General features: G+C 45.2%; 1 protein-coding gene across 1 annotated transcript in view; it reads right to left on the bottom strand.

Moving 5' to 3' along the window:
• The window catches only part of LOC310789530 (contactin-associated protein-like 4), a gene marked incomplete at both ends in the record, with an annotated part of 176899 nt that overhangs the window by 115468 nt on the left and 40199 nt on the right, over positions 1-21232 (bottom strand). The window contains 2 exons of the mRNA XM_083651166.1: positions 3399-3602; positions 11588-11735. Of these exons, the coding sequence (XP_083507292.1) occupies positions 3399-3602; positions 11588-11735 (352 nt within the window). The remainder of the gene's footprint in view (positions 1-3398; positions 3603-11587; positions 11736-21232) is intronic.

The following is a 21232-nucleotide window of genomic DNA, read 5'->3' on the forward strand; positions in this document are numbered from 1 at the left end:
AAACCCGGTCTTGACCCATCCTGCCTCAATCACTACCGGCCTATCTCCAACCTCCCCTTCCTCTCAAAAACCCTGGAACGCATAGTAGCCACCCAACTTCAACACCACCTGCACTCCAACGACTTATTCGAACCCCTCCAATCTGGTTTCCGCCCCCTCCACAGCACTGAAACAGCACTCATTAAAGTCTTCAACGACCTCCTCTCCTCTGCTGACTCCGGATCCCTCACCATCCTCATCCTCCTCGACCTGAGTGCAGCCTTCGATACCGTGAACCATAACATCCTGCTCTCCAGATTGGAAGATCTCGGTATCGAAGGTACTGCACTCAGGTGGATTCACTCCTACCTCTCCAACCGTTCTCAGTTCATTTCCCTACACAACCACTCATCTGCTCCCTCTAGTCACACATGGTGTCCCCCAATGTTCTGTACTCGGTCCATTTCTGTTCATCACTTACATCCTCCCCCTCGGTCAGATCCTCCGACACTTCAACCTGGACTTTCACTGTTATGCCGACGACACCCAGATCTACCTCAGCACCACCTCCCCCCATAACCCACCCCTCTCCCACATCAACTCCTGCCTATCTGCCATTAAATCCTGGATGCAAGAAAACTTTCTACAACTCAACAGTGAAAAAACAGAACTCCTCCTCATCGGCTCCAAGTCCACTCTATCCAAAACCAATAACCCCACCCTCACCATTGATAACACCACTGTTTCCCCTTCCTCCCAGGCACGCAATCTCGGCGTCATCATCGACCCCACCCTTTCCCTTGAACCCCACATCCGTCAAATCGTCAAATCCTCTTTCTACCACCGCCGCAATATTGCCAAAATTCGCCCCCCCCCCTCTCACACTCCACTGCTGAAACACTCATTCACGCCTTCATCTCCTCCCGCCTGGACTACTGCAACTCACTCCTTCACGGCATCAACTCCACCCTCATCAACAGACTCCAACTGGTTCAGAACGCAGCAGCTCGACTCCTCACCCACACCAAATCCTGGCACCACATCACCCCTGTCCTCAAAGAACTCCACTGGCTTCCCATCTCCTACCGCATCAACTACAAAATCCTGGTCATCACCTACAAAGCCCTTCATCAACTGGCCCCCCCTTACCTCACAGACCTCCTCTCCCCCTACCAACCCTCCCGGTCCCTCAGATCCTCCTCAGCCGACCTCCTTTCCACCCCCAAGTCCAAACTCCGCAGCTTTGGGGACAGAGCTTTCTCTCGGGCAGCTCCCAGACTCTGGAACGCCCTTCCCCAAGAGATCAGAACCTCAGAGTCCCTCACAGTCTTCCACTCCCGCCTCAAAACCCATCTCTTTTCCACCGCCTTCTCTTAGTCCCTCTGCTCCCTCCCCCCATCCTTGCTTGTGTGCTGTCTCTGTCTACTATCTTGTCTCACCACTATCGCCCCCCCCCACATAGTACTCAGTGTTTAGTGTAATCTCTGTCGTTATATGTTCACTAACGTCACCCCCCCCCCCCCCCCCCAATGTTTAGTTTTTGTGTAGCCTACTGTAAAGCGTCTTTGAGCTACGGAAAAGCGCTATATAAGCCCCATCTATTATTAGATAGATAGACAGACAGATAGATACGGTAGATACGGTAGATAGATAGATAGATAGATAGATAGATATAGTAGATAGACAGACAGCTAGATACAGTAGATAGATAGACAGACAGATAGATACGGTAGATAAGATAGATAGTAGATAGATAGATAGATAGATAGATAGATAGACAGACAGACAGACAGATACAATAGATAGATAGATAGATAGATAGATAGATAGATAGATAGATAGATAGATAGATAGATAGATAGATAGATGCTCATCTGGCTTCACTCACACCGTAGTAATGCAGCCAACATGGGAATTAGATTTCAATTGCATTTCAAATGAGTTCATTTGTGTTTTTTATTGTTTATTGATTTGCTGCCCATAACCCTGTGTATGTTTAGCCCGGCATCTATTACATCTAGGAGAGTCTGCTAGGTGCACGCAGCCTCTTCTCTCTCTCTCTCTCTCTCTCCACTCTCTTCTCACCCTATTCTCTCTCTCTTCTCCCTTCCCCCTCTTTCTCTTTCTTCTCTTCCCTTGCTATTCTTGTTCTTTATAAGCGTCATATAAATTGTTCAATTCTGTGTATTGATTGTGCTTAGCTAGATTTAGCGAGACACATTCTCTGCAACGTCCTCTGAGACATGCTTCTGAATTAGAGCTACAAATAAACTTGACATGACAATGCTCAAATCCGAATGCGTCATTGTTCCCATTGCAAGATCTTACAGAATAGGCCCTTTTCACGGGGGGCATTTTGTGTCGAAACGGCAGGTTAAACACATGTGCAAGCAAAACACTAATGAGGGTTTCCAATTTCCATGATTGCAAGTTGGAAACCCTCATTAGTGTTTTGCTTGCACCTGTGGTTTACCCTGCCTTTTCGACACAATATGGCCCCCGTGAAAAGGGTCTATTCTAGTGATGCGCGGGCCGCAGTTATAACCGTGCTGACCGCGGATATCCCGCCCCCGCGGGCGGGCGGGATCATAAAAATAAACATTCTGATTAATGGGTTGCGGGCGGTTGAAACGATGTATCATTAATGAGGAAAAATAATATGAATTACGTTTTCTAGTCTATGAACATATTTTAAGCTACATTTTTCGTCAGGCACATTCTTAGTCGCCTATTGTAGATCCCCCAAAGGACCCATTGTAGATCCCCCAAAGGACCCACAGCCGTAATCACAACAATAGCCATGTGCTAGGTCGCTAAGCTCCACTTTTCCCAATGAGGCAATCAAGTAAACTAAACTTAAAGCTATAGCGTTAGCCGAGTAAACTACATGAGGGCAAGTGGTGCACTGGACATAATACAGCATGGAAGTTTATTTTAGAGTCTTGGACTGCAGCGATCGCACCAACAGCAGCAGAAACCATAAGTTCGCTCCTTTTATAGCGTTTTATAGCGTTTATAGCATTGGGTGCATGGCGGGCGCGGATCTATAAATAGTATGAAATAATTTGCGCGGATTTATGGCGGGCGGATGGTTCATGCATACACGCGGATTAGGATGGCATAAAAGCTCATCCGCGCATCTCTAGTCTATTCACCTCAGACAACTGTCCTAGTTTTAACACCCAAAATTTGTAAATGCACATTTCCAAATTGAAAGTCTGTGAAAGACTCGCTTTCTAATTCGCTGTCTCTTGCATTCTAAATGGAAAATAACACATGTCCTGTAGGTATTCGTTTTATGGGAATTATCAGCACTGTTGGAGTGCATTTGACCAATCAGGAACCAGCGGGCTGAAAGTCCACTTGTCCACTGGGCGCCGGCATGTCTTTGTGTCTGTGTGGATGTGTCAGCGCTGTACCTTGTCGGAGGAGCAGGAGCAGCTTTCCTTCCTGTAACTGGAGGGTGAGGCTGTGCTGGCTCTGTCCCTCAGCGTGCAACAGGGTGCCACAGTTCCTCAGGGTTTTAAACTTCAGAGAGATGCTGTCTCTGGCCATCTGCCTGGGCCTGGGGCTCAGCCTGTAGACCAGGCTGCTGCTGCCGTCAAAGCTCACCACGGCAGAGTCTGGGGGGGGGGGGGGGGGGGGGGGAAACACCACAGGGACACGTGGTACTCGCATCTATGTTCAGAAAAACGGAGCGCAAAACAACAGATCATCATCATCATCATCATCCTCATCATCATCATCATCATACCTTTATTTAAACAAGGGAAAAATGAGAGCAAGCTCTCTTTTACAAGGACGCCCTGCTTACAATGCACAGCCTACAAATACGGTACAATATATCACAACAAGTATATAAGAAAGAACATACATATACGTAAAAAGCACACAAATAAAGGCGCAACAATGATTCAACAACAACAACAACAGTGGTTTAAATTGATTAAAATGGATTATTAGCTTGTCTAATTTTGCAAGTTTCTGCATATTGTTTGTTCCACTTGTGTGGAGCATAGTAAATAAATAGTCTTGGGACCTAGTGCCCGTGACAATGATTTGTAATTAAGAAGACATGAGAGCTATCCAGGCAGTTTACCCAGAAGATGCTTTGTACATAAATAAAATGCCAAGGACTGCCACCCGACCTTTCTGTCAGATACAGATACAGTATTGTAAATTCAAAACATTACTGGTAGCATTTATCATCAAACACATCAACCTTAACAACCACATTCATTTTGAGACTTGATTAGAATAATGACTGTCAAGTTGAAACAAACGAGACCATGAGTGAGAAGCCTGGCAGCCTCTGCATCACATTTTACATTGTGTGCCACCGGGTCGGATTTGGTGGGAAATCTGTTGTATTGCAATACAACTAGGGATCCACCGATCCACATTTTTTCACTTCCGATCCGATTCTGATATCTGAATTTGGATATCTGCTGATACCGATATTATTCCGATACCGATATCTTTCTTGAATATACAGTATAGGCAAAGATTTTGCCAATTAAAGATTATTTTTTTGATATACCTTGCAAAAAGCAGACAAAATTAAGAAAATATACAAGGCAAAGAAGGATACTATTATACATGGTAAATTACTGCCAGCACGCGCTGGAATTGCAACAAAAAAAAAAATAATAATAATATTTTTCTGATTCCGATCCGATCCGATTCATGAATTATGTCAGTATCGGCACCCGATACCGATATTGGATCGGTCCGGTCCCATCCCTAAATACAACAATGGCAAAAATAAACAAACGGCACCGAAAACATAACCTCCTTGGCAGAGGTAACAACAGATACATATTCATAATGTTATTTCGCCAACACAGGTGTACATTCATAGCACCAGTCAAACGCAGTGAACAGAGATTGCTCGAACCAGACAGCAGGAGGCCAACAGTCATACGGCGCAGCCAAGATATTTGACAAGTTCGAAAAGTTTCGCTTCTGTTGTGTCCTTGAACAACTCTGGAGCTATTTCTCTTGCAATTCAGGCGATTTATCAAAACACATCTATTTAAATCTCTCGCCCAATCCATCTCCCTCCAGAGGGGTCGGCAGCACACCGTTCATGGAGACTGGGATCTAACAAACAGATTTCATATCGTAAATCATCTCTGCTCTGCACACCTTGAACTGATGATAAGCAAACACACAATCGGGAGAGCGCGCTGGACACCTCTCAGAGTGTGCCGGGACAGATGCTGGCACCGTCTCAGACGGGGGGACGAGCGGCTGTGTGCCTCATGGATACAGCATCAACGTTTTTGAGTTAAGCCAGGAACCGAGGGTTCGAGTCCCATCTGGGGTGAGAGGCAGACAGAAGCACGCGGGGCTCATAACCCAGTGGCTGATGCCTTGCTGCTAACAGTAAGTTATTTTCCCAAATTGCATCTAATCTAAGCAAGAAGCGGCAATAAAAACAAGAGCAAAATATTCTGAACACACAATATGCTTCGTGGTTAAAATCAGAACAGTGTGATATGGGTTTTATTTCCAGCGTTTTGATGCCAGAAGTGATATTGTAAAATTGCTGTACATGGTAACACAGGAGATGAAACGAGAAAAACTTGCAAACGATATCACGTACGTATATCACTGTGCTTACGGCCAGAAGTGCCCCCGGTGGTCACCAGAGTCGAAGCGCTTTGATGCATAATCTGCTCCTCCTTTGATGCAAAAAGACTTTCAAAATGAAGTGAACATTATAGACGGCAAAAGATTCCATGTTTACTGTATTGCCTTCATATAGCTGCAGTCATGTTTTTTCTTTTTCTGATTTCCTTCCCCCCAATTTCCCCCTGCTGCCCCGGTCGCTGCTCCACCCTCTGCCGATCTGGGGAGAGCCGTAGACTAGCACCATGCTTCCTCCGACACATGCGCAGTTGCCAGCCGCTTCTTTTCACCTGACAGCGGGCGGCTTCACCCGCAGGACGCAGCAACGTGGGAGCATCAGGCTATTCCCGCCAGTTCCCTTCCGCCCCAAACAGGCGCCCCGAACGACCAGAGGAGGCGCTAGTGCAGCGACCAGGACACATACCCTTAATCCGGCTTCCCACCCACAGACACAGCCAATCGTGCCTGTATGGGCACTCGACCGGAGGTAACATAGGGGGGCCGCGAACCTGCAACCCTCGTGTTGGTAGGCAGGGAATCTACGGCCTACAATACTCGGACGCCTAACTACATTGATATTTTTAATGTGCCTGCTGCTCACTAGTTAAGCTGCGTTCACACCGACCTATTAAACTTTTTCGCTGGCATCGAGTTTACATACAAAGTCAATGCAAACGAGCGATTGAGCGTATATTCGCCCGGGAGAAAAATCGCTGGGCGTCCGAGCGACAGAGACAGAGCGATAGGGAGAAAATACGCTCGTCGCCCGAGATGAAATATCCCAACTCGAGCGAAAATACGCTGGCATCAGTCGCTCACTGTTCAACGCTGATTGGCTGCCGTGTGAGAGTGAGTCAAGGATCACACTGGCTTGGAACAAACCGCTGGTTTATTGTGTGGCAACAACCCGCATTGACAGGCTGACAGCTGACATGAAGTGAAGTCTGTACTACCGGTATGGACCTCGCGTTAGGAGCACGCTGATAGGCTTTAGCTTGTAAACAACGACGGTGGCTCGTAGTGGACAAACAGCATGACATTGCGTAACGTTAATTCCCCCACATGTCTGTCAATTCGTGTGCCTGTTGATGAGCGATTTAATCACAGCGACAGAGCGATTCCAAAGGGTTGAATCAAGCGACAGAGCGAAAAATAAATATCTCGGTGTGAACACAGCTTTATACAGCGGAGATTGACCAAATATCTGTGCTGCATCAACCTTTGATTTGCAGGTATTTCTAAACACAAGTATTATGCAGGTAATGGAGCATGTAATGTGCCAGAAAGAAACATTCAATTGAGATGCATGAACAAAGTACAAACAGGGGAGAGTGAAGCCGGGCTACTAGCTGGTCTCCAGATATAAGGAGCAGATTACAGAACAGGCAGAGGAACATCTTTGGTGTCAGTCTAAAGAAATGACGCTGTAGTAACGCTGCCCATCACGCAGGTGGCAGTGCTGCTGACGCTGCAAAATCTCCCGCCCGCCGCGTCGCCATCGGAGCGTCAAATTAGAAACGTCGAATGAGATGCATCAATTACTGCATCCAGTGCATTTGGTGCTGTAACTCTTGACAGTGATGCTGGGTAAAACTCCCAGCCACAAGTTCAAATCATCCCAAACTGCCAATTCTTCTTCTTCTTCTTCTTCTTCTTCTTCTTCTTCTTCTTCGGTGAAACAAGGAAGTGATTCCATACAGCATCCCTAGAATCATACAGGCCATTTCCTCCAGCAGAAATGAACACTAAAGGTCCTTACACATCAAGAGCGATGCGAATATACGCCACGAAATTGCGATGCGAGTTTTGACCCACCTGTCAATCACAGCAACAGATGTGTACACGTCGGGAAGCGAATTTCTGACAAATCGACCGCGGTTCGAAAAAATAAACACCGCAATAACGCTCAGCGAAACTTTGCCGTTGGTATGCACGGTTGCATTGACTGATATAGGTTCGGAAAATATTATTGACGTGCAAATTAATCGCATGAAAAAAACGCTCCCGATGTGTAAGGACCTTTAAGCTTAATTTATACTTATTAGAAAGTGTCGCTCAGCACATGGTCACAGACGAAAAAGAAAGTGTCGCTCATGGTGTTGCATTTATACTTCGTTCAACGCCTCGTTCAACGGTCACGTGACACCCGTGCTGCAGACAGCCACGGCAAGAGATGGAATGGAATGCACAGTGAAACCACCTCGGAGGCAAGATGTAACGTACTTGACTGCAGCCGCATATAAACGACACACAACTCACCTCCTCTCTCTCTGGGAAATGCACAATGTTCTTTGTGATTTTCACGAAGTCATACATTAAGGACAGGCTGATAAAATAGCGGAGACACGTTTATTAATTTCAATGAGTGAAAACCAAAACAAGGAAGTCAAGCTTGTGCCGTCTATATAGCCAATCAGACTTGCGCGACACATCGTGACGTAGTCAGCGACACTAGACATTTCACCAGGTAGCAGACACTGCTCGCCTACACTTGAAAATGACGACTCAAGTCCTCATTTCTGTCGGCGACCGTTTCAAAAGTGTCGGCAGACAAAGCATAAATTGGGCTTTACAGTGCAGTAAGAGTAGGGCACGCGCGCTCTCGCACACACGCACACACACACACACACACGCACACACACAGCGTGCGCACACATCCTCTTACACTCTTTTCCCCCTGCATTGTGGTTACTTTAGGTCAGGGGTCACCAACCTTTTTGAGGTCGAGGGCTACCTGAAGGGTAGAGAGTCATGTCGGGGGCTACCTGTTGAAATTTGCTCGATTTACCTTTAAATAATGAGTATTATGCATTTAATCGAGACATACACTATTTTCTTTCACTGTTGTGAAGAAGAACTCTTCCTCCCACTCCTCTTGAAATTGGTAATGTTTTTTCTTTCACTTTTCTGCCATTGTTCTTGCGTTCCATCATTTAGCTTAGCCGGCTGATATAATCATTGGCAGCTGGCAGTCGCACTGTCGCAGAGTGAATGACGTAGTGACGTAACGTAAAACTAAACTTTGACCCCAGCCCAGGCGGATCAAAATAGTTAATCAATAATTAATTATACACAGACAATAAATTATACACAGACAATAAACGTTTTTAAAACATATGCATTGTTAAACAAATTATTTTCTACATTTGTGTGTTATTGTGGGAAGGGAGGAGAAAAACAAATAAAAAATTAATTTTTCTGATTATATTTTTTTTTTTCGTTTTTTTGTTTTTTCTTTCTTTCCCCTGTGGCTGAGCCTGTTTGTCTGTTTTGTCTTGTTTGTGTAAAAAAAAAAAAAAAAAAAAAAAAAAAAAAAAAATTCATTTTTCTGAACGTGGCTTGCGGGCGACACAGCGCCACCCCGCGGGCGACTGGTCGCCCACGGGCGACTGGTTGGCTACCACTGCTTTAGGTCATACTGAAATGAGAAATGAGTTTTTTGATTGTTGCCTTTTATGCCAAAGAAATGACAAAAATATATATTTATATAATATAATGCATATTTTTTTCCTCTCAAATTCTCATTACCTTTAGGAAACAGAAAATCTTGGTGACACCAGCAAATCCCTCCCCTCCCCTCCCCTCTCCTCAACAAATACAACTGTTTCTTTCCCTAATTGATCTCTCACTGGTGCATGCTTTTGAATGAGTTATTTCCCACCCCAACATCCTGCTTCAGCAGGAAACGCATCACATTAAGGAAGCGAGATGCTCTCAAATGTGGCTTCATTGTGACTTTAGGCAAAGTCAGCAGAAATGCGGACTTATGGAAAGTATGGATAAAGGACTCATCAGTGGGAGAGCCCTACAGTAAGCCCTCTTTGCGGGATTATGCGTCCGCAGGGGTTGACATTGAGATTGGACCATAGTCTTTCCCTTACTTGTAACTTGTACCATTGTTCTTCCCGTTTCCCTTATCTTTTCCTTCAGAGATGAGACATTCTTACAAATCCCCGGTGGGTTTCATTGTCTTATTTTCACAACTGTTCCCCCTTTCTTCAGTGTGTATCATCTGTATGTGCAAATAGAATGAGTCAAAGGAGGCCAAAGCTTACTGTAGGGACAGCCAATGAGTCAAAGGAGGACAAAGCTTACTGTAGGGACAGCCAATGAGTCAAAGGAGGACAAAGCTTACTGTAGGGACAGCCAATTAGTCAAAGGAGGCCAAAGCTTACTGTAGGGACAGCCAATTAGTCAAAGGAGGACAAAGCTTACTGTAGGGACAGCCAATGAGTCAAAGGAGGACAAAGCTTACTGTAGGGACAGCCAATGAGTCAAAGGAGGCCAAAGCTTACTAGGGCTGTCACTTTTCATTCGAAATTCGAATGCAACTTCGAATGTGGGGGGAGGGGTTCGTTTTCGAAATGTAATTTGAATGTTCGAATTTTTATTTCATTTTTTATTATAATTTCTTTTTTTTTTTTTTTTAATGAACCAAAATTAACCAACTGCTGCTTGCTGGTAATGTTAATCCCATGTCAGAAAAAGTCTCCAGATTTGTCGCGTTAGTCTCTTCTGAGAAAGATTGTCTCCAGGGTCTGAAAAGTTGTCTCGAGTTGGATGCAGCCAAGTTTGTGAGGCAGTGTTGTGACTGTGAGCGTCCAAGCTAACACGTCGGGCTGATGCCCGGTGGCCTGCAGTGGGTTGCACCAGCTGTGCGTAAGTTGAAACGTAAGCTAGTTTGAACGTAAAGTCTCACTAAGTCCGAGTTTACGCACTACTAAAAATATTTGGGTTGCACCAAGTGAAATAGTTACAACGTAGGCATAAGTTAGAACTTAAAATTTACACCTACGTCTTACTAGGTGTAAAGTCCTCCGTAAAATAGCAGTCGGCACGGATTGCAACTTGGCACCGTGGCGCATCGTTGTTTTGCGTCCGCAACGCGCTCTCCGTGATAAATTACACCCTTTGATATTTATGACTCACGCTTTTGTTTCCCACAAGCTGCAGCACTGCATACAAATTAAAATAACCGCAACAATTTAGTGAGGCAGGATGGTGGTATAGCCTACAATACTGATGAAGAGCTCACAGATAAACGTTAACAGTAATATGAACCTAAACGAACGTTACTCAATAACGTTCTCATTTGATTAGTGTTGATGAAATATGAAAGCACTAATTTGCGGTGGGCAACATGTCCTGTTTTCACTCCACTTAAACAACCGTAAATAAACACCGTTTCCACCGTGCTTTTCACTGATTGGTCACAGATACTGTACACGTCATTGTCTGCGACACTATTTTGGTTAGTATGGACTTTAGGGTCTACTAGTTAAGATGTACCTTACGTCTCCGTGGTGCAACCAAACAAAGACACAACTTTAGTGTCAAACTAACTAGTTTGAACGTAGCAGTTAGTGTGGACTTTACACCCTAACTTAAGACAGAACTTACGTTCAGCTGGTGCAACAGGCTGCTGGACTGAAAAAAAAAAAAAAAAAAATTTTTTTTTTTTTTTTTTTTTTTATAAATTAACCAAAAAACTTCGAATATATTCAAACGAATTTCGGGCAATTAAAGTTCGTTCGAATTTTATTTTGGGGAAAAAGTGACAGCCCTAAAGCTTACTGTAGGGACAGCCAATGAGTCAAAGGAGGCCAAAGCTTACTGTAGGGACAGCCAATGAGTCAAAGGAGGCCAAAGCTTACTGTAGGGACAGCCAATGAGTCAAAGGAGGCCAAAGCTTACTGTAGGGACAGCCAATTAGTCAAAGGAGGCCAAAGCTTACTGTAGGGACAGCCAATGAGTCAAAGGAGGCCAAAGCTTACTGTAGGGACAGCCAATGAGTCAAAGGAGGCCAAAGCTTACTGTAGGGACAGCCAATGAGTCAAAGGAGGCCAAAGCTTACTGTAGGGACAGCCAATTAGTCAAAGGAGGCCAAAGCTTACTGTAGGGACAGCCAATGAGTCAAAGGAGGACAAAGCTTACTGTAGGGACAGCCAATGAGTCAAAGGAGGCCAAAGCTTACTGTAGGGACAGCCATAGGTCTCCAGCCGCAGTCCGATCCGTCCATTGGGGTTCCAGTCCAGAGGGATGAGGCGGAGGAAGCGAGCGATCACCGGCTGCTGCAGCTTGTACTCGACCACACTGTCTGCATTACTGTTCCCTGGAAAAGCCTGGAGACGCACCAGCAAGTTAGCTGTCTGTCTGTCCATCCATCCATCTGTCTGTCTGTCTGTCTGTGTCTGTTCGTCTGTCTGTCTGTCTGTCTGTCTCTCCGTCTGTTCGTCTGTCTGTCTGTCTGTCTGTCCATCTGTTCATCTGTTCATCTGTCTGTCTGTCTGTCTGTTCATCTGTCCGTCTGTCCGTCCGTCCGTTCATCTGTCTGTCTGTCTGTCTGTCAGTCCGTCTGTTTGTCCGCCTGTCTGTCTGTTTGTCTGTCCGTCCGTACGAAAAAAGAACCTGCTTAACTTAAGTTTAAAAAGTACTAGGCAGTAGCATGCTCGATTCCTAGGCTCGCCCGCTGCGCGGCCTCGCCTGCCCTGCAGCTCGCATACGCAGCTCAGCCACCTGCGCAGCCTCGCCTGCTCTATTGGCATGCGCGCACTGATGTCACAACTTTGCATCACTGATCACAATTGCTCTTATGACTATCACTATCACTGATCACTATCACTGATGTTGTCACAATGCCTATGACATCATCAATGATGTCACAAATGCCTATGACATGTTAAGTGGGACAAAAATTGAAACAGAGAACAGACAGACAGAGATTGTCCATTTGCGCCTTTTATATGATATATAGATAGATAGATAGATAGATAGATAGATAGATAGATAGATAGATAGATAGATAGATAGATATAGATAGATAGTAAGTATACTCAAAGTACACTACGAGTATACTTGATGGGACTGAAATAGTCCATTTAAGTTTATATCTGTATACTTCATGAAGTTGACTCACAAATCTACTTCTGGGTAAATTGCAAGTGCTACTGTACTTGTTCACTTAATGTAAGAGTTACATAAAGTGACATACATTGTAAGTGAACAAGTATACTAAAAGTGTACTGGGATGAAGTTCAAAATAAGTTCAAAGTTCAAAATAAGTCAAATAAAAGTATGAAAAGAAGAGAGGTCCAAGGCAAGGATACAACCCACGCGTATCGGCACTAACAGCTTTTCTCAGGGTGTTTGTGTGGGTTGTATCCAAGCTCTATTTTAACATGCACAAGCTTGGTCTCTTTTTAAGAATTTCACCATAAAATAGCCATCTGAATAAAGGCTTTAGAACTTTTTTGGACAGTTCTAATTATTATTTTTTAACTTAGTGTTCCCTACCAAAGAGCACCTGCATCACATCTGAACTTCCGAGCACTCTGGACCTTTTCTTTCTCAAATAAAAGTATACTTGCAAATTTTTAGGTTAACACATTGAGTGCCAGCCATTTTTTCATCCTGTAGGTAAGTTGTGCCAGGTTTTTTTTTGAGGATTCTGGCTCATTTTACAAGAGCCAAGGATTATTTTCTGTTAAGAATTCATGAACACCAATCATCTAAAAATAACTAATAGAATGTGTGCTTTCTCTGTCTAAAAGAGTTAGTTTGCAGAGTTAGTAGTTATGTAGATATTAGCCGTTGAGTACAGCATGGTTTCAGCGTCTGGAAATTTATTCAGAGATAAATGGCTTTTTGTGAAACTCGATAGAACAGTCACTTTAACCATTCATTTTTGGCATCAGTAAGACCGTCAGACATTCTAAACAATAGTTTTGAACAGTAATTTCCTCCATAACAACAGGAAACACCCCTCTCATTCAAACTCCTCCCTCCGTGTGTCTTCTCCTCCTTCCTCCTGGAGCGGGCGTGTCAGAAGCGCGTTGCTGCTGCCTGCCTGCCTGTCTGCGTGCCTGCCTGCCTGCTTGCCTGCGTGCGGACGCTCCTTGTGCGAGTCAAGATGGGCCGGGGAATGCGTGGGCGATGGGCAGATGTTGATTCTGGCCTTTCTGAGGTGTTTCAAAGTGTGTTTCACCTATAATCTATTTTGCAAATCGCTCTCCGCTCTCTGTGTGCGGCTGCCTGCGCGGCCGCTCTCAGGCAAGACAAGTGTGGAATGGATTACTGTAAAATCGCCTCGCCATTTCCTTGAATGGCTTGCTCCCCGCGGCAGTTTTTTCTTTGATTTCGCTCGTCTGGGGGAGCACTGTCAACACTTAGTGGGTCGGTAAAATAGATTATACACATTCTCTTGCTCCAATAGTGATCTCGAAGATGTAAAAGTTGTTGATTGATGTCCCACCGTCAAAAAAAAAAAATGTTTATGTAAGACGAGTTATTTCGGCTCTGGCACTCAAGCGTTGGATTATGTAAGACGAATTATCTCGGCTATGGCACTTAACGTGTTAAAATAAGTAAACTAAAAGTGAACTGAAGTAGTTATTATTTTCTACCGTTATAACTATGGGTCAACATGTTCAGGATTTCACTCCTGCAGCACTGCAGAGTATCACATTCATAAGGTTATGTGCTATCTGTTCTGTGTGGAACTACAATTTTTATATGACTCTGTTAAGGTAAAAACAAACAAAAAAGCCTTTAGAACCTCCCAAATTGTAGGTAAATTACTTGAGAAAAATAAATATATAAATAAATGGCATATCTCCCTCGTATAGTTAGGTATTGTACAACATCTTTTTTGTATGTTTTGTGTTTTTTTTTAAATGTTTTTCAGTGTTTCATGTCTTGTTTGATCATTCAAGTTGTGAAAATGATTATGTCACATTGACTACGTTTACATGCACAAAATATTCCACTATTATTCGGAAAATGACAATATTCTGAATTTGATAAGGGTCATGTAAACAACATATTCCAGTTGCATTTTCAGAATTTGACCTTTTTCCGAATTTAGCATTTTCCGATTAAGACGTGGGTTATTCCAGTATTATTCGGGTTTTAGAAGGATTGTTTGATCATGTATACAGCGCATTCGGAATATGCGTCTCAATCAGGGTTTTTACCGCAGTTTGCGATGCATGTTGCCTGTTTGTGGTCAACTGATGTGTGCTAGAAAGCTCTAGAAGAGGCGATATAATCATATAATCCATCATCTCTGGCATGTGAAAAGAAAAGCCCACGTTTCTGATCGAGAGGAGATGAGAAACATCGACTGGTGCCCATGGAAGTCCAAAGTGCTTGGTAATAACGTAGGCTACTAGCCTACTTTTTATGAAAGACTTTGATGTGCAAATAATCGCAACGCCAAACTTTCCAGCAGCAAGCTCCTGAAATGGACCAAGTGATCCTCTGTTTATTCTCAACAGAAAGACTCCGCCTACCCGCATCTCTCTCTTTCCCCCCCTCCCTCACGTATCGGGGAGAGCGAGCTACGGCTGCATGTAAACGGGAATATTCGTGGATTATTCATTTAGTCGGAATATTGTCATTTTCCGAATATGGGCAAAAACCGGAATATTGTGTGCATGTAAACGTAGTCATTGTATCCAGTTCAATGTTCATGTATATGATGTAATGTAAGGCAATGGTGAAATGGTCAATAAAAAAAAAGTACTGCAGAGAAAAAAACCTGTTTGGATTTTGACAATCCTAAATAAGCGAGTACACACCTGTCTCTTATCGTCTCTTTGAAGTTGAACTGCATTCTCAGCTGGCACGTTTGATGTTTCTCTTAACGAGGGGAATAATGTGTTGATGGAGCCACGTTTCTGCTGAGTGGCTGCTCAATCAGGTAGAAAATGAGATTTCTGTAGCGCTAGTTGTAGTTTTATATATATCTGATGCTTTGCTAAACACGTGGTCCATTGAGACTAACATGTATTAACCTCCTCGATCCTAGCAGAGTCTATCTGGACTTTTCCCCGTCTCCCCTCCTTCCAGCGAGCTTTATTCCTTTCCAAGACGGCATGGAGGTTAATTGGAGTTACACAAGCAAATGACATCTTCTTTTTTTTCGTATATCCATTTGAATCTCTTGGTGTCTTTGTGATTTCTGCACCTCCGTCTCTGATTGCATCTTGATTTTCTTCTCTCTCTCTGCCTCTTGACATTGCATTGATTCACACAAACACTTTGTGCTGTTAGTTTTTTCCCTTGTTCTTCTTTCGGCTGTTTAATTTATATGCAAATAAACTATATTTACACTGCAGATTGTCTACATACGCAACCTTTACCGTAACTTGGCAGCTGCTGAAAGGTCGTTGAGCGAGATAGCCTGACCTCTGACCTCCCTGTGTGTGTGTGTGTGTGTGTGTGTGTGTGTGTGTGTGTGTGTGCGTGCGTGCGTGCGTGCGTGTGTTATGTCAAGTCTGTGTATGTGTATGTGCTTGCGCGTGACACTGTCTTTATGTGTAAATGTGCATGTATTACTGTATGTACTGAAACTTGATTAAAAGATGCTCTTTGCCATGTCAGTTCTGACACCACCCACTCCTTCACAACCTCAGTGGTGGATTTGAAGTAAAGAGAGAGGGAGAGAAAAGTGGAGAAATTGAGAGAAGAGAGAGAGAGCTGAGCAGAGGAGATGAGCAGGGAGGAGAGGAGAGGAGAGGAGGAGGAGAGGAGAGGGGAGGAGAGGAGGGGAGGAGAGAGAGAGCTGAGCAGAGGAGAGGAGCGGGGAGGAGAGGAGAGGAGGAGGAGAGGAGAGGAGAGGAGAGGGGAGGAGAGGAGGGGAGAGGAGGGGAGGAGAGAAGAGAGAGAGCTGAGCAGAGGAGAGGAGAGGAGAGGAGAGAAGAGAGAGAGCTGAACAGAGGAGAGGAGCGGGGAGGAGAGGAGAGGAGGGGGGAGGGGAGGAGAGGAGGGGAGAGGAGAGGAGGGGAGGAGAGAAGAGAGAGAGCTGAGCAGAGGAGAGGAGCGGGGAGGAGAGAAGAGAGAGAGCTGAACAGAGGAGAGGAGCGGGGAGGAGAGGAGAGGAGGGGGGAGGGGAGGAGAGGAGGGGAGAGGGGAGGAGGGGAGAGGAGCGGAGAGGAGAGAGGAGGGGAGGAGAGGAGGGGAGAGGAGAGGAGGGGAGAGGAGTGGAGAGGAGAGGAGAGGAGAGGATGAGAAAAGAGCTGAGGAGAGGAGGAGAGGAGGAGAGCTGAGCAGAGGAGAGGAGGGGAGGAGAAGCCCTGAAGGAGTTATGACTGATGAAGCAGCTCAGCAGTCGTCTCCGTTCTCCGACATTAAACTATGGAGTCTGACTAATACATGTATGCTGAGCTTGATGGAGTCTGACTAATACATGTACTGTATGCTGAGCTTGAGAGGGACTTTGAGGCATGCTGCGGATCTACCACCATTTATGCTGAGTGTGAAATCAACAAGCTTTTAAGCTGTGAGGAGCGATTTTCTATTCCCCCTTAAAGAGAGTCTCAGCCTGACATTATAGCCATACCCTGGCTGTGAGGAGGTTGTCTCTCATCAATTTTAAATTGAAGCTGTTCTCCACAGGTTTGACGGGTTTCACAGGTTTGAATAAATCAAGCAAATGGGAGCCACCATGTGCGGAACTATTTTTTCTGGCGGCTGTAGCTCAGGAGGTAGAGCGGGTCATCCAATAATCGCTTTGGATAAAAGAGGTCGTGGTTCGATTCCCGGCTCCTCCAGTCTGCATGTAGAAGTGTCCTTGGGCAAGACACTGAACCCCAAATTGCTCCCGTTGGTGTGCCAGCACCCTGCCGCCATCGGTGTGTAAATGGGTGAATGTAAAGCGCTTTGGATAAAAGCGCTATATAAATGCAGGCCATTTACCATTTTTACTCCACAGTAGCAGGGACAGTTTGCTCTGAAGTCCACAGCAGCAGGGACAGTTTGCTGTGAAGCTGTTGTCCACAGCAGCAGGGACAGTTTGCTCTGAAGTCCACAGCAGCAGGGACAGTTTGCTGTGACACTGTTGTCCACAGTAGCAGGGACAGTTTGCTCTGAAGTCCACAGCAGCAGGGACAGTTTGCTGTGAACTGTTGTCCACAGTAGCAGGGACAGTTTGCTCTGAAGTCCACAGCAGCAGGGACAGTTTGCTGTGAACTGTTGTCCACAGCAGCAGGGACAGTTTGCTGTGAAGCTGTTGTCCACAGTAGCAGGGACAGTTTGCTCTGAAGTCCACAGCAGCAGGGACAGTTTGCTGTGAACTGTTGTCCACAGTAGCAGGGACAGTTTGCTCTGAAGTCCACAGCAGCAGGGACAGTTTGCTGTGAACTGTTGTCCACAGCAGCAGGGACAGTTTGCTGTGAAGCTGTTGTCCACAGCAGCAGGGACAGTTTGCTGTGACCTTGTTGTCCACAGCAGCAGGGACAGTTTGCTGTGACACTGTTGTCCACAGCAGCAGGGACAGTTTGCTGTGACACTGTTGTCCACAGCAGCAGGGACAGTTTGCTGTGAAGCTGTTGTCCACAGCAGCAGGGACAGTTTGCTGTGAACTGTTGTCCACAGCAGCAGGGACAGTTTGCTGTGAAGCTGTTGTCCACAGCAGCAGGGACAGTTTGCTGTGACCTTGTTGTCCACAGCAGCAGGGACAGTTTGCTGTGACACTGTTGTCCACAGCAGCAGGGACAGTTTGCTGTAGCCGGGGCCGGGAGGTAACGCCTGACAGACTCTTGACTGGCCAGCTGGCTTGTTTAATGTGGTTAGTGATATCACCCCTGGGTTCAGAAATAAAATGTGAAAAACGACTGCATGAGAAAGAGGAAATGGAATGCAGTGGTTTCACATTTGGTCAGTTTGATCAAAACCCATGCAAGCTTTTCTTTGATGTGTCACTTGATTTGTTGGTCAGGGATTCTGCACCGGAGCAGAATACCTAGTTGACAGCTGATTGAGACTTAATTAATAGACCCTTTTCACCGGGGCCATTTTGTGTAGAAAAGGCAGGGTAAACACAGGTGCAAGCAAAACAGTGATGAGGGGGTCCAACTTAGACTTATGGAAGTTGGAAACCCTCATTAAGGCACCTGTGTGCCTTTTCGACACAAAATGGCCCCGGTGAAAAGGGTCTATTACCTCGCAGCCCTAGTCAGCTGCAGGGTTGGGGGGGGACACATTACAATGTAATTAGGGGTTCAAGCCCTGAAGGGGCTGAAACCCTATTGTTTTTCTAAATCCGAATATATTATTATTATTCCCGTTCTTGTTCATCTGCCCCAACGCAAATTCCCGTGAGTTGGTAAATGGTAGAGACCTGACATTTGGCCCAATGACAGATATTGTTGGCTGGTAGGTGCTCAAAAAAGATTTTTCGAATCGGCCTGAAGGTGGCGCTATAATCGACAGTTTTACGTTAAAGGCCATCACTTCCACGCCGTTGGTCCGATTTTCAAACTTTTTTTTTCCAGATGTTCAGGTGGACCTGCTCTACAAATTTGCCATAAGGACCCTCAATGTCCGCCTGGAAAGTTTTTGAGATATTTGGAAAAGTTTGGAAAACACCTTTTTGACATCTCCTCCTAGACCGTTGGACCGATTTGCACCACCATCACCAGGAAGCATCTATGGAGCAAGCTCTACAAACTGGCTTTTTGAAACCTTTGAAATCTCCTTTCGTTTCGGAGATATTGATCGTTAAAGTTGAGAGGGGCGTGGCCTCACAGCTAAATTGTCATTACTTCATGACCGATTAAGGAATCTTCACGAAACTTGCAGGAGGTCTTCGGAGACCATCCCAGACCATGCATGTCAAATTTGGTGCAATTCCACCAAAAGGGGGCGCTATAGCAGCATTCAGTACCTGTACCTTCTAAATTGTTTGATTTTGAAGGGCGGCAGGAAGTGCTGATTCATTGCCATTATGGCCAGCCTTCCTTCTTGTATGACACTTGACACTTCTGAGCTGATTTCAGAAAAGAAAGTGTAATTTGGCCTGTAGGGGGCGCTATTGTTTGCCTATGGGGGGCGCTACAGCAACATATCTCCGCAACCGTAACTCGTAGAGACTCACGGATGGCGGCATTGGACTCGGGGTGAAAAAGTAGCGGTACGAGGCCCGGAATCACCATCGCACCTTCCGTTTCCCATTTATTAGGGGTTCAAGCCCTGAAGGGGCTGAAACCCTATTGTTTTTCTAAATCCGAATATATTATTATTATTCCCGTTCTTGTTCATCTGCCCCAACGCAAATTCCCGTGAGTTGGTAAATGGTAGAGACCTGACATTTGGCCCAATGACAGATATTGTTGGCTGGTAGGTGCTCAAAAAAGATTTTTCGAATCGGCCTGAAGGTGGCGCTATAATCGACAGTTTTACGTTAAAGGCCATCACTTCCACGCCGTTGGTCCGATTTTCAAACTTTTTTTTTCCAGATGTTCAGGTGGACCTGCTCTACAAATTTGCCATAAGGACCCTCAATGTCCGCCTGGAAAGTTTTTGAGATATTTGGAAAAGTTTGGAAAACACCTTTTTGACATCTCCTCCTAGACCGTTGGACCGATTTGCACCACCATCACCAGGAAGCATCTATGGAGCAAGCTCTACAAACTGGCTTTTTGAAACCTTTGAAATCTCCTTTCGTTTCGGAGATATTGATCGTTAAAGTTGAGAGGGGCGTGGCCTCACAGCTAAATTGTCATTACTTCATGACCGATTAAGGAATCTTCACGAAACTTGCAGGAGGTCTTCGGAGACCATCCCAGACCATGCATGTCAAATTTGGTGCAATTCCACCAAAAGGGGGCGCTATAGCAGCATTCAGTACCTGTACCTTCTAAATTGTTTGATTTTGAAGGGCGGCAGGAAGTGCTGATTCATTGCCATTATGGCCAGCCTTCCTTCTTGTATGACACTTGACACTTCTGAGCTGATTTCAGAAAAGAAAGTGTAATTTGGCCTGTAGGGGGCGCTATTGTTTGCCTATGGGGGGCGCTACAGCAACATATCTCCGCAACCGTAACTCGTAGAGACTCACGGATGGCGGCATTGGACTCGGGGTGAAAAAGTAGCGGTACGAGGCCCGGAATCACCATCGCACCTTCCGTTTCCCATTTATTAGGGGTTCAAGCCCTGAAGGGGCTGAAACCCTATTGTTTTTCTAAATCCGAATATATTATTATTATTCCCGTTCTTGTTCATCTGCCCCAACGCAAATTCCCGTGAGTTGGTAAATGGTAGAGACCTGACATTTGGCCCAATGACAGATATTGTTGGCTGGTAGGTGCTCAAAAAAGATTTTTCGAATCGGCCTGAAGGTGGCGCTATAATCGACAGTTTTACGTTAAAGGCCATAACTTCCACGCCGTTGGTCCGATTTTCAAACTTTTTTTTTCCAGATGTTCAGGTGGACCTGCTCTACAAATTTGCCATAAGGACCCTCAATGTCCGCCTGGAAAGTTTTTGAGATATTTGGAAAAGTTTGGAAAACACATTTTTTGCATCTCCTCCTAGACCGTTGGACCGATTTGCACCACCATCGCCAGAAAGCATCTATGGAGCAAGCTCTACAAACTGGCTTTTTGAAACCTTTGAAATCTCCTTTCGTTTCGGAGATATTAATCGTTAAAGTTGTGAGAGGGCGTGGCCTCACAGCTAAATTGTCATTACTTCATGACCGATTAAGGAATCTTCACGAAACTTGCAGGAGGTCTTCAGAGACCATCCCAGACCGTGCGTGTCAAATTTGGTGCAATTCCACCAAAAGGGGGCGCTATAGCAGCATTCAGTACCTGTACCTTCTAAATTGTTTGATTTT

Source organism: Poromitra crassiceps (assembly GCF_964638095.1).
Source record: "Poromitra crassiceps genome assembly, chromosome: 14".
NCBI classification, from domain to species: domain Eukaryota; kingdom Metazoa; phylum Chordata; class Actinopteri; order Beryciformes; family Melamphaidae; genus Poromitra; species Poromitra crassiceps.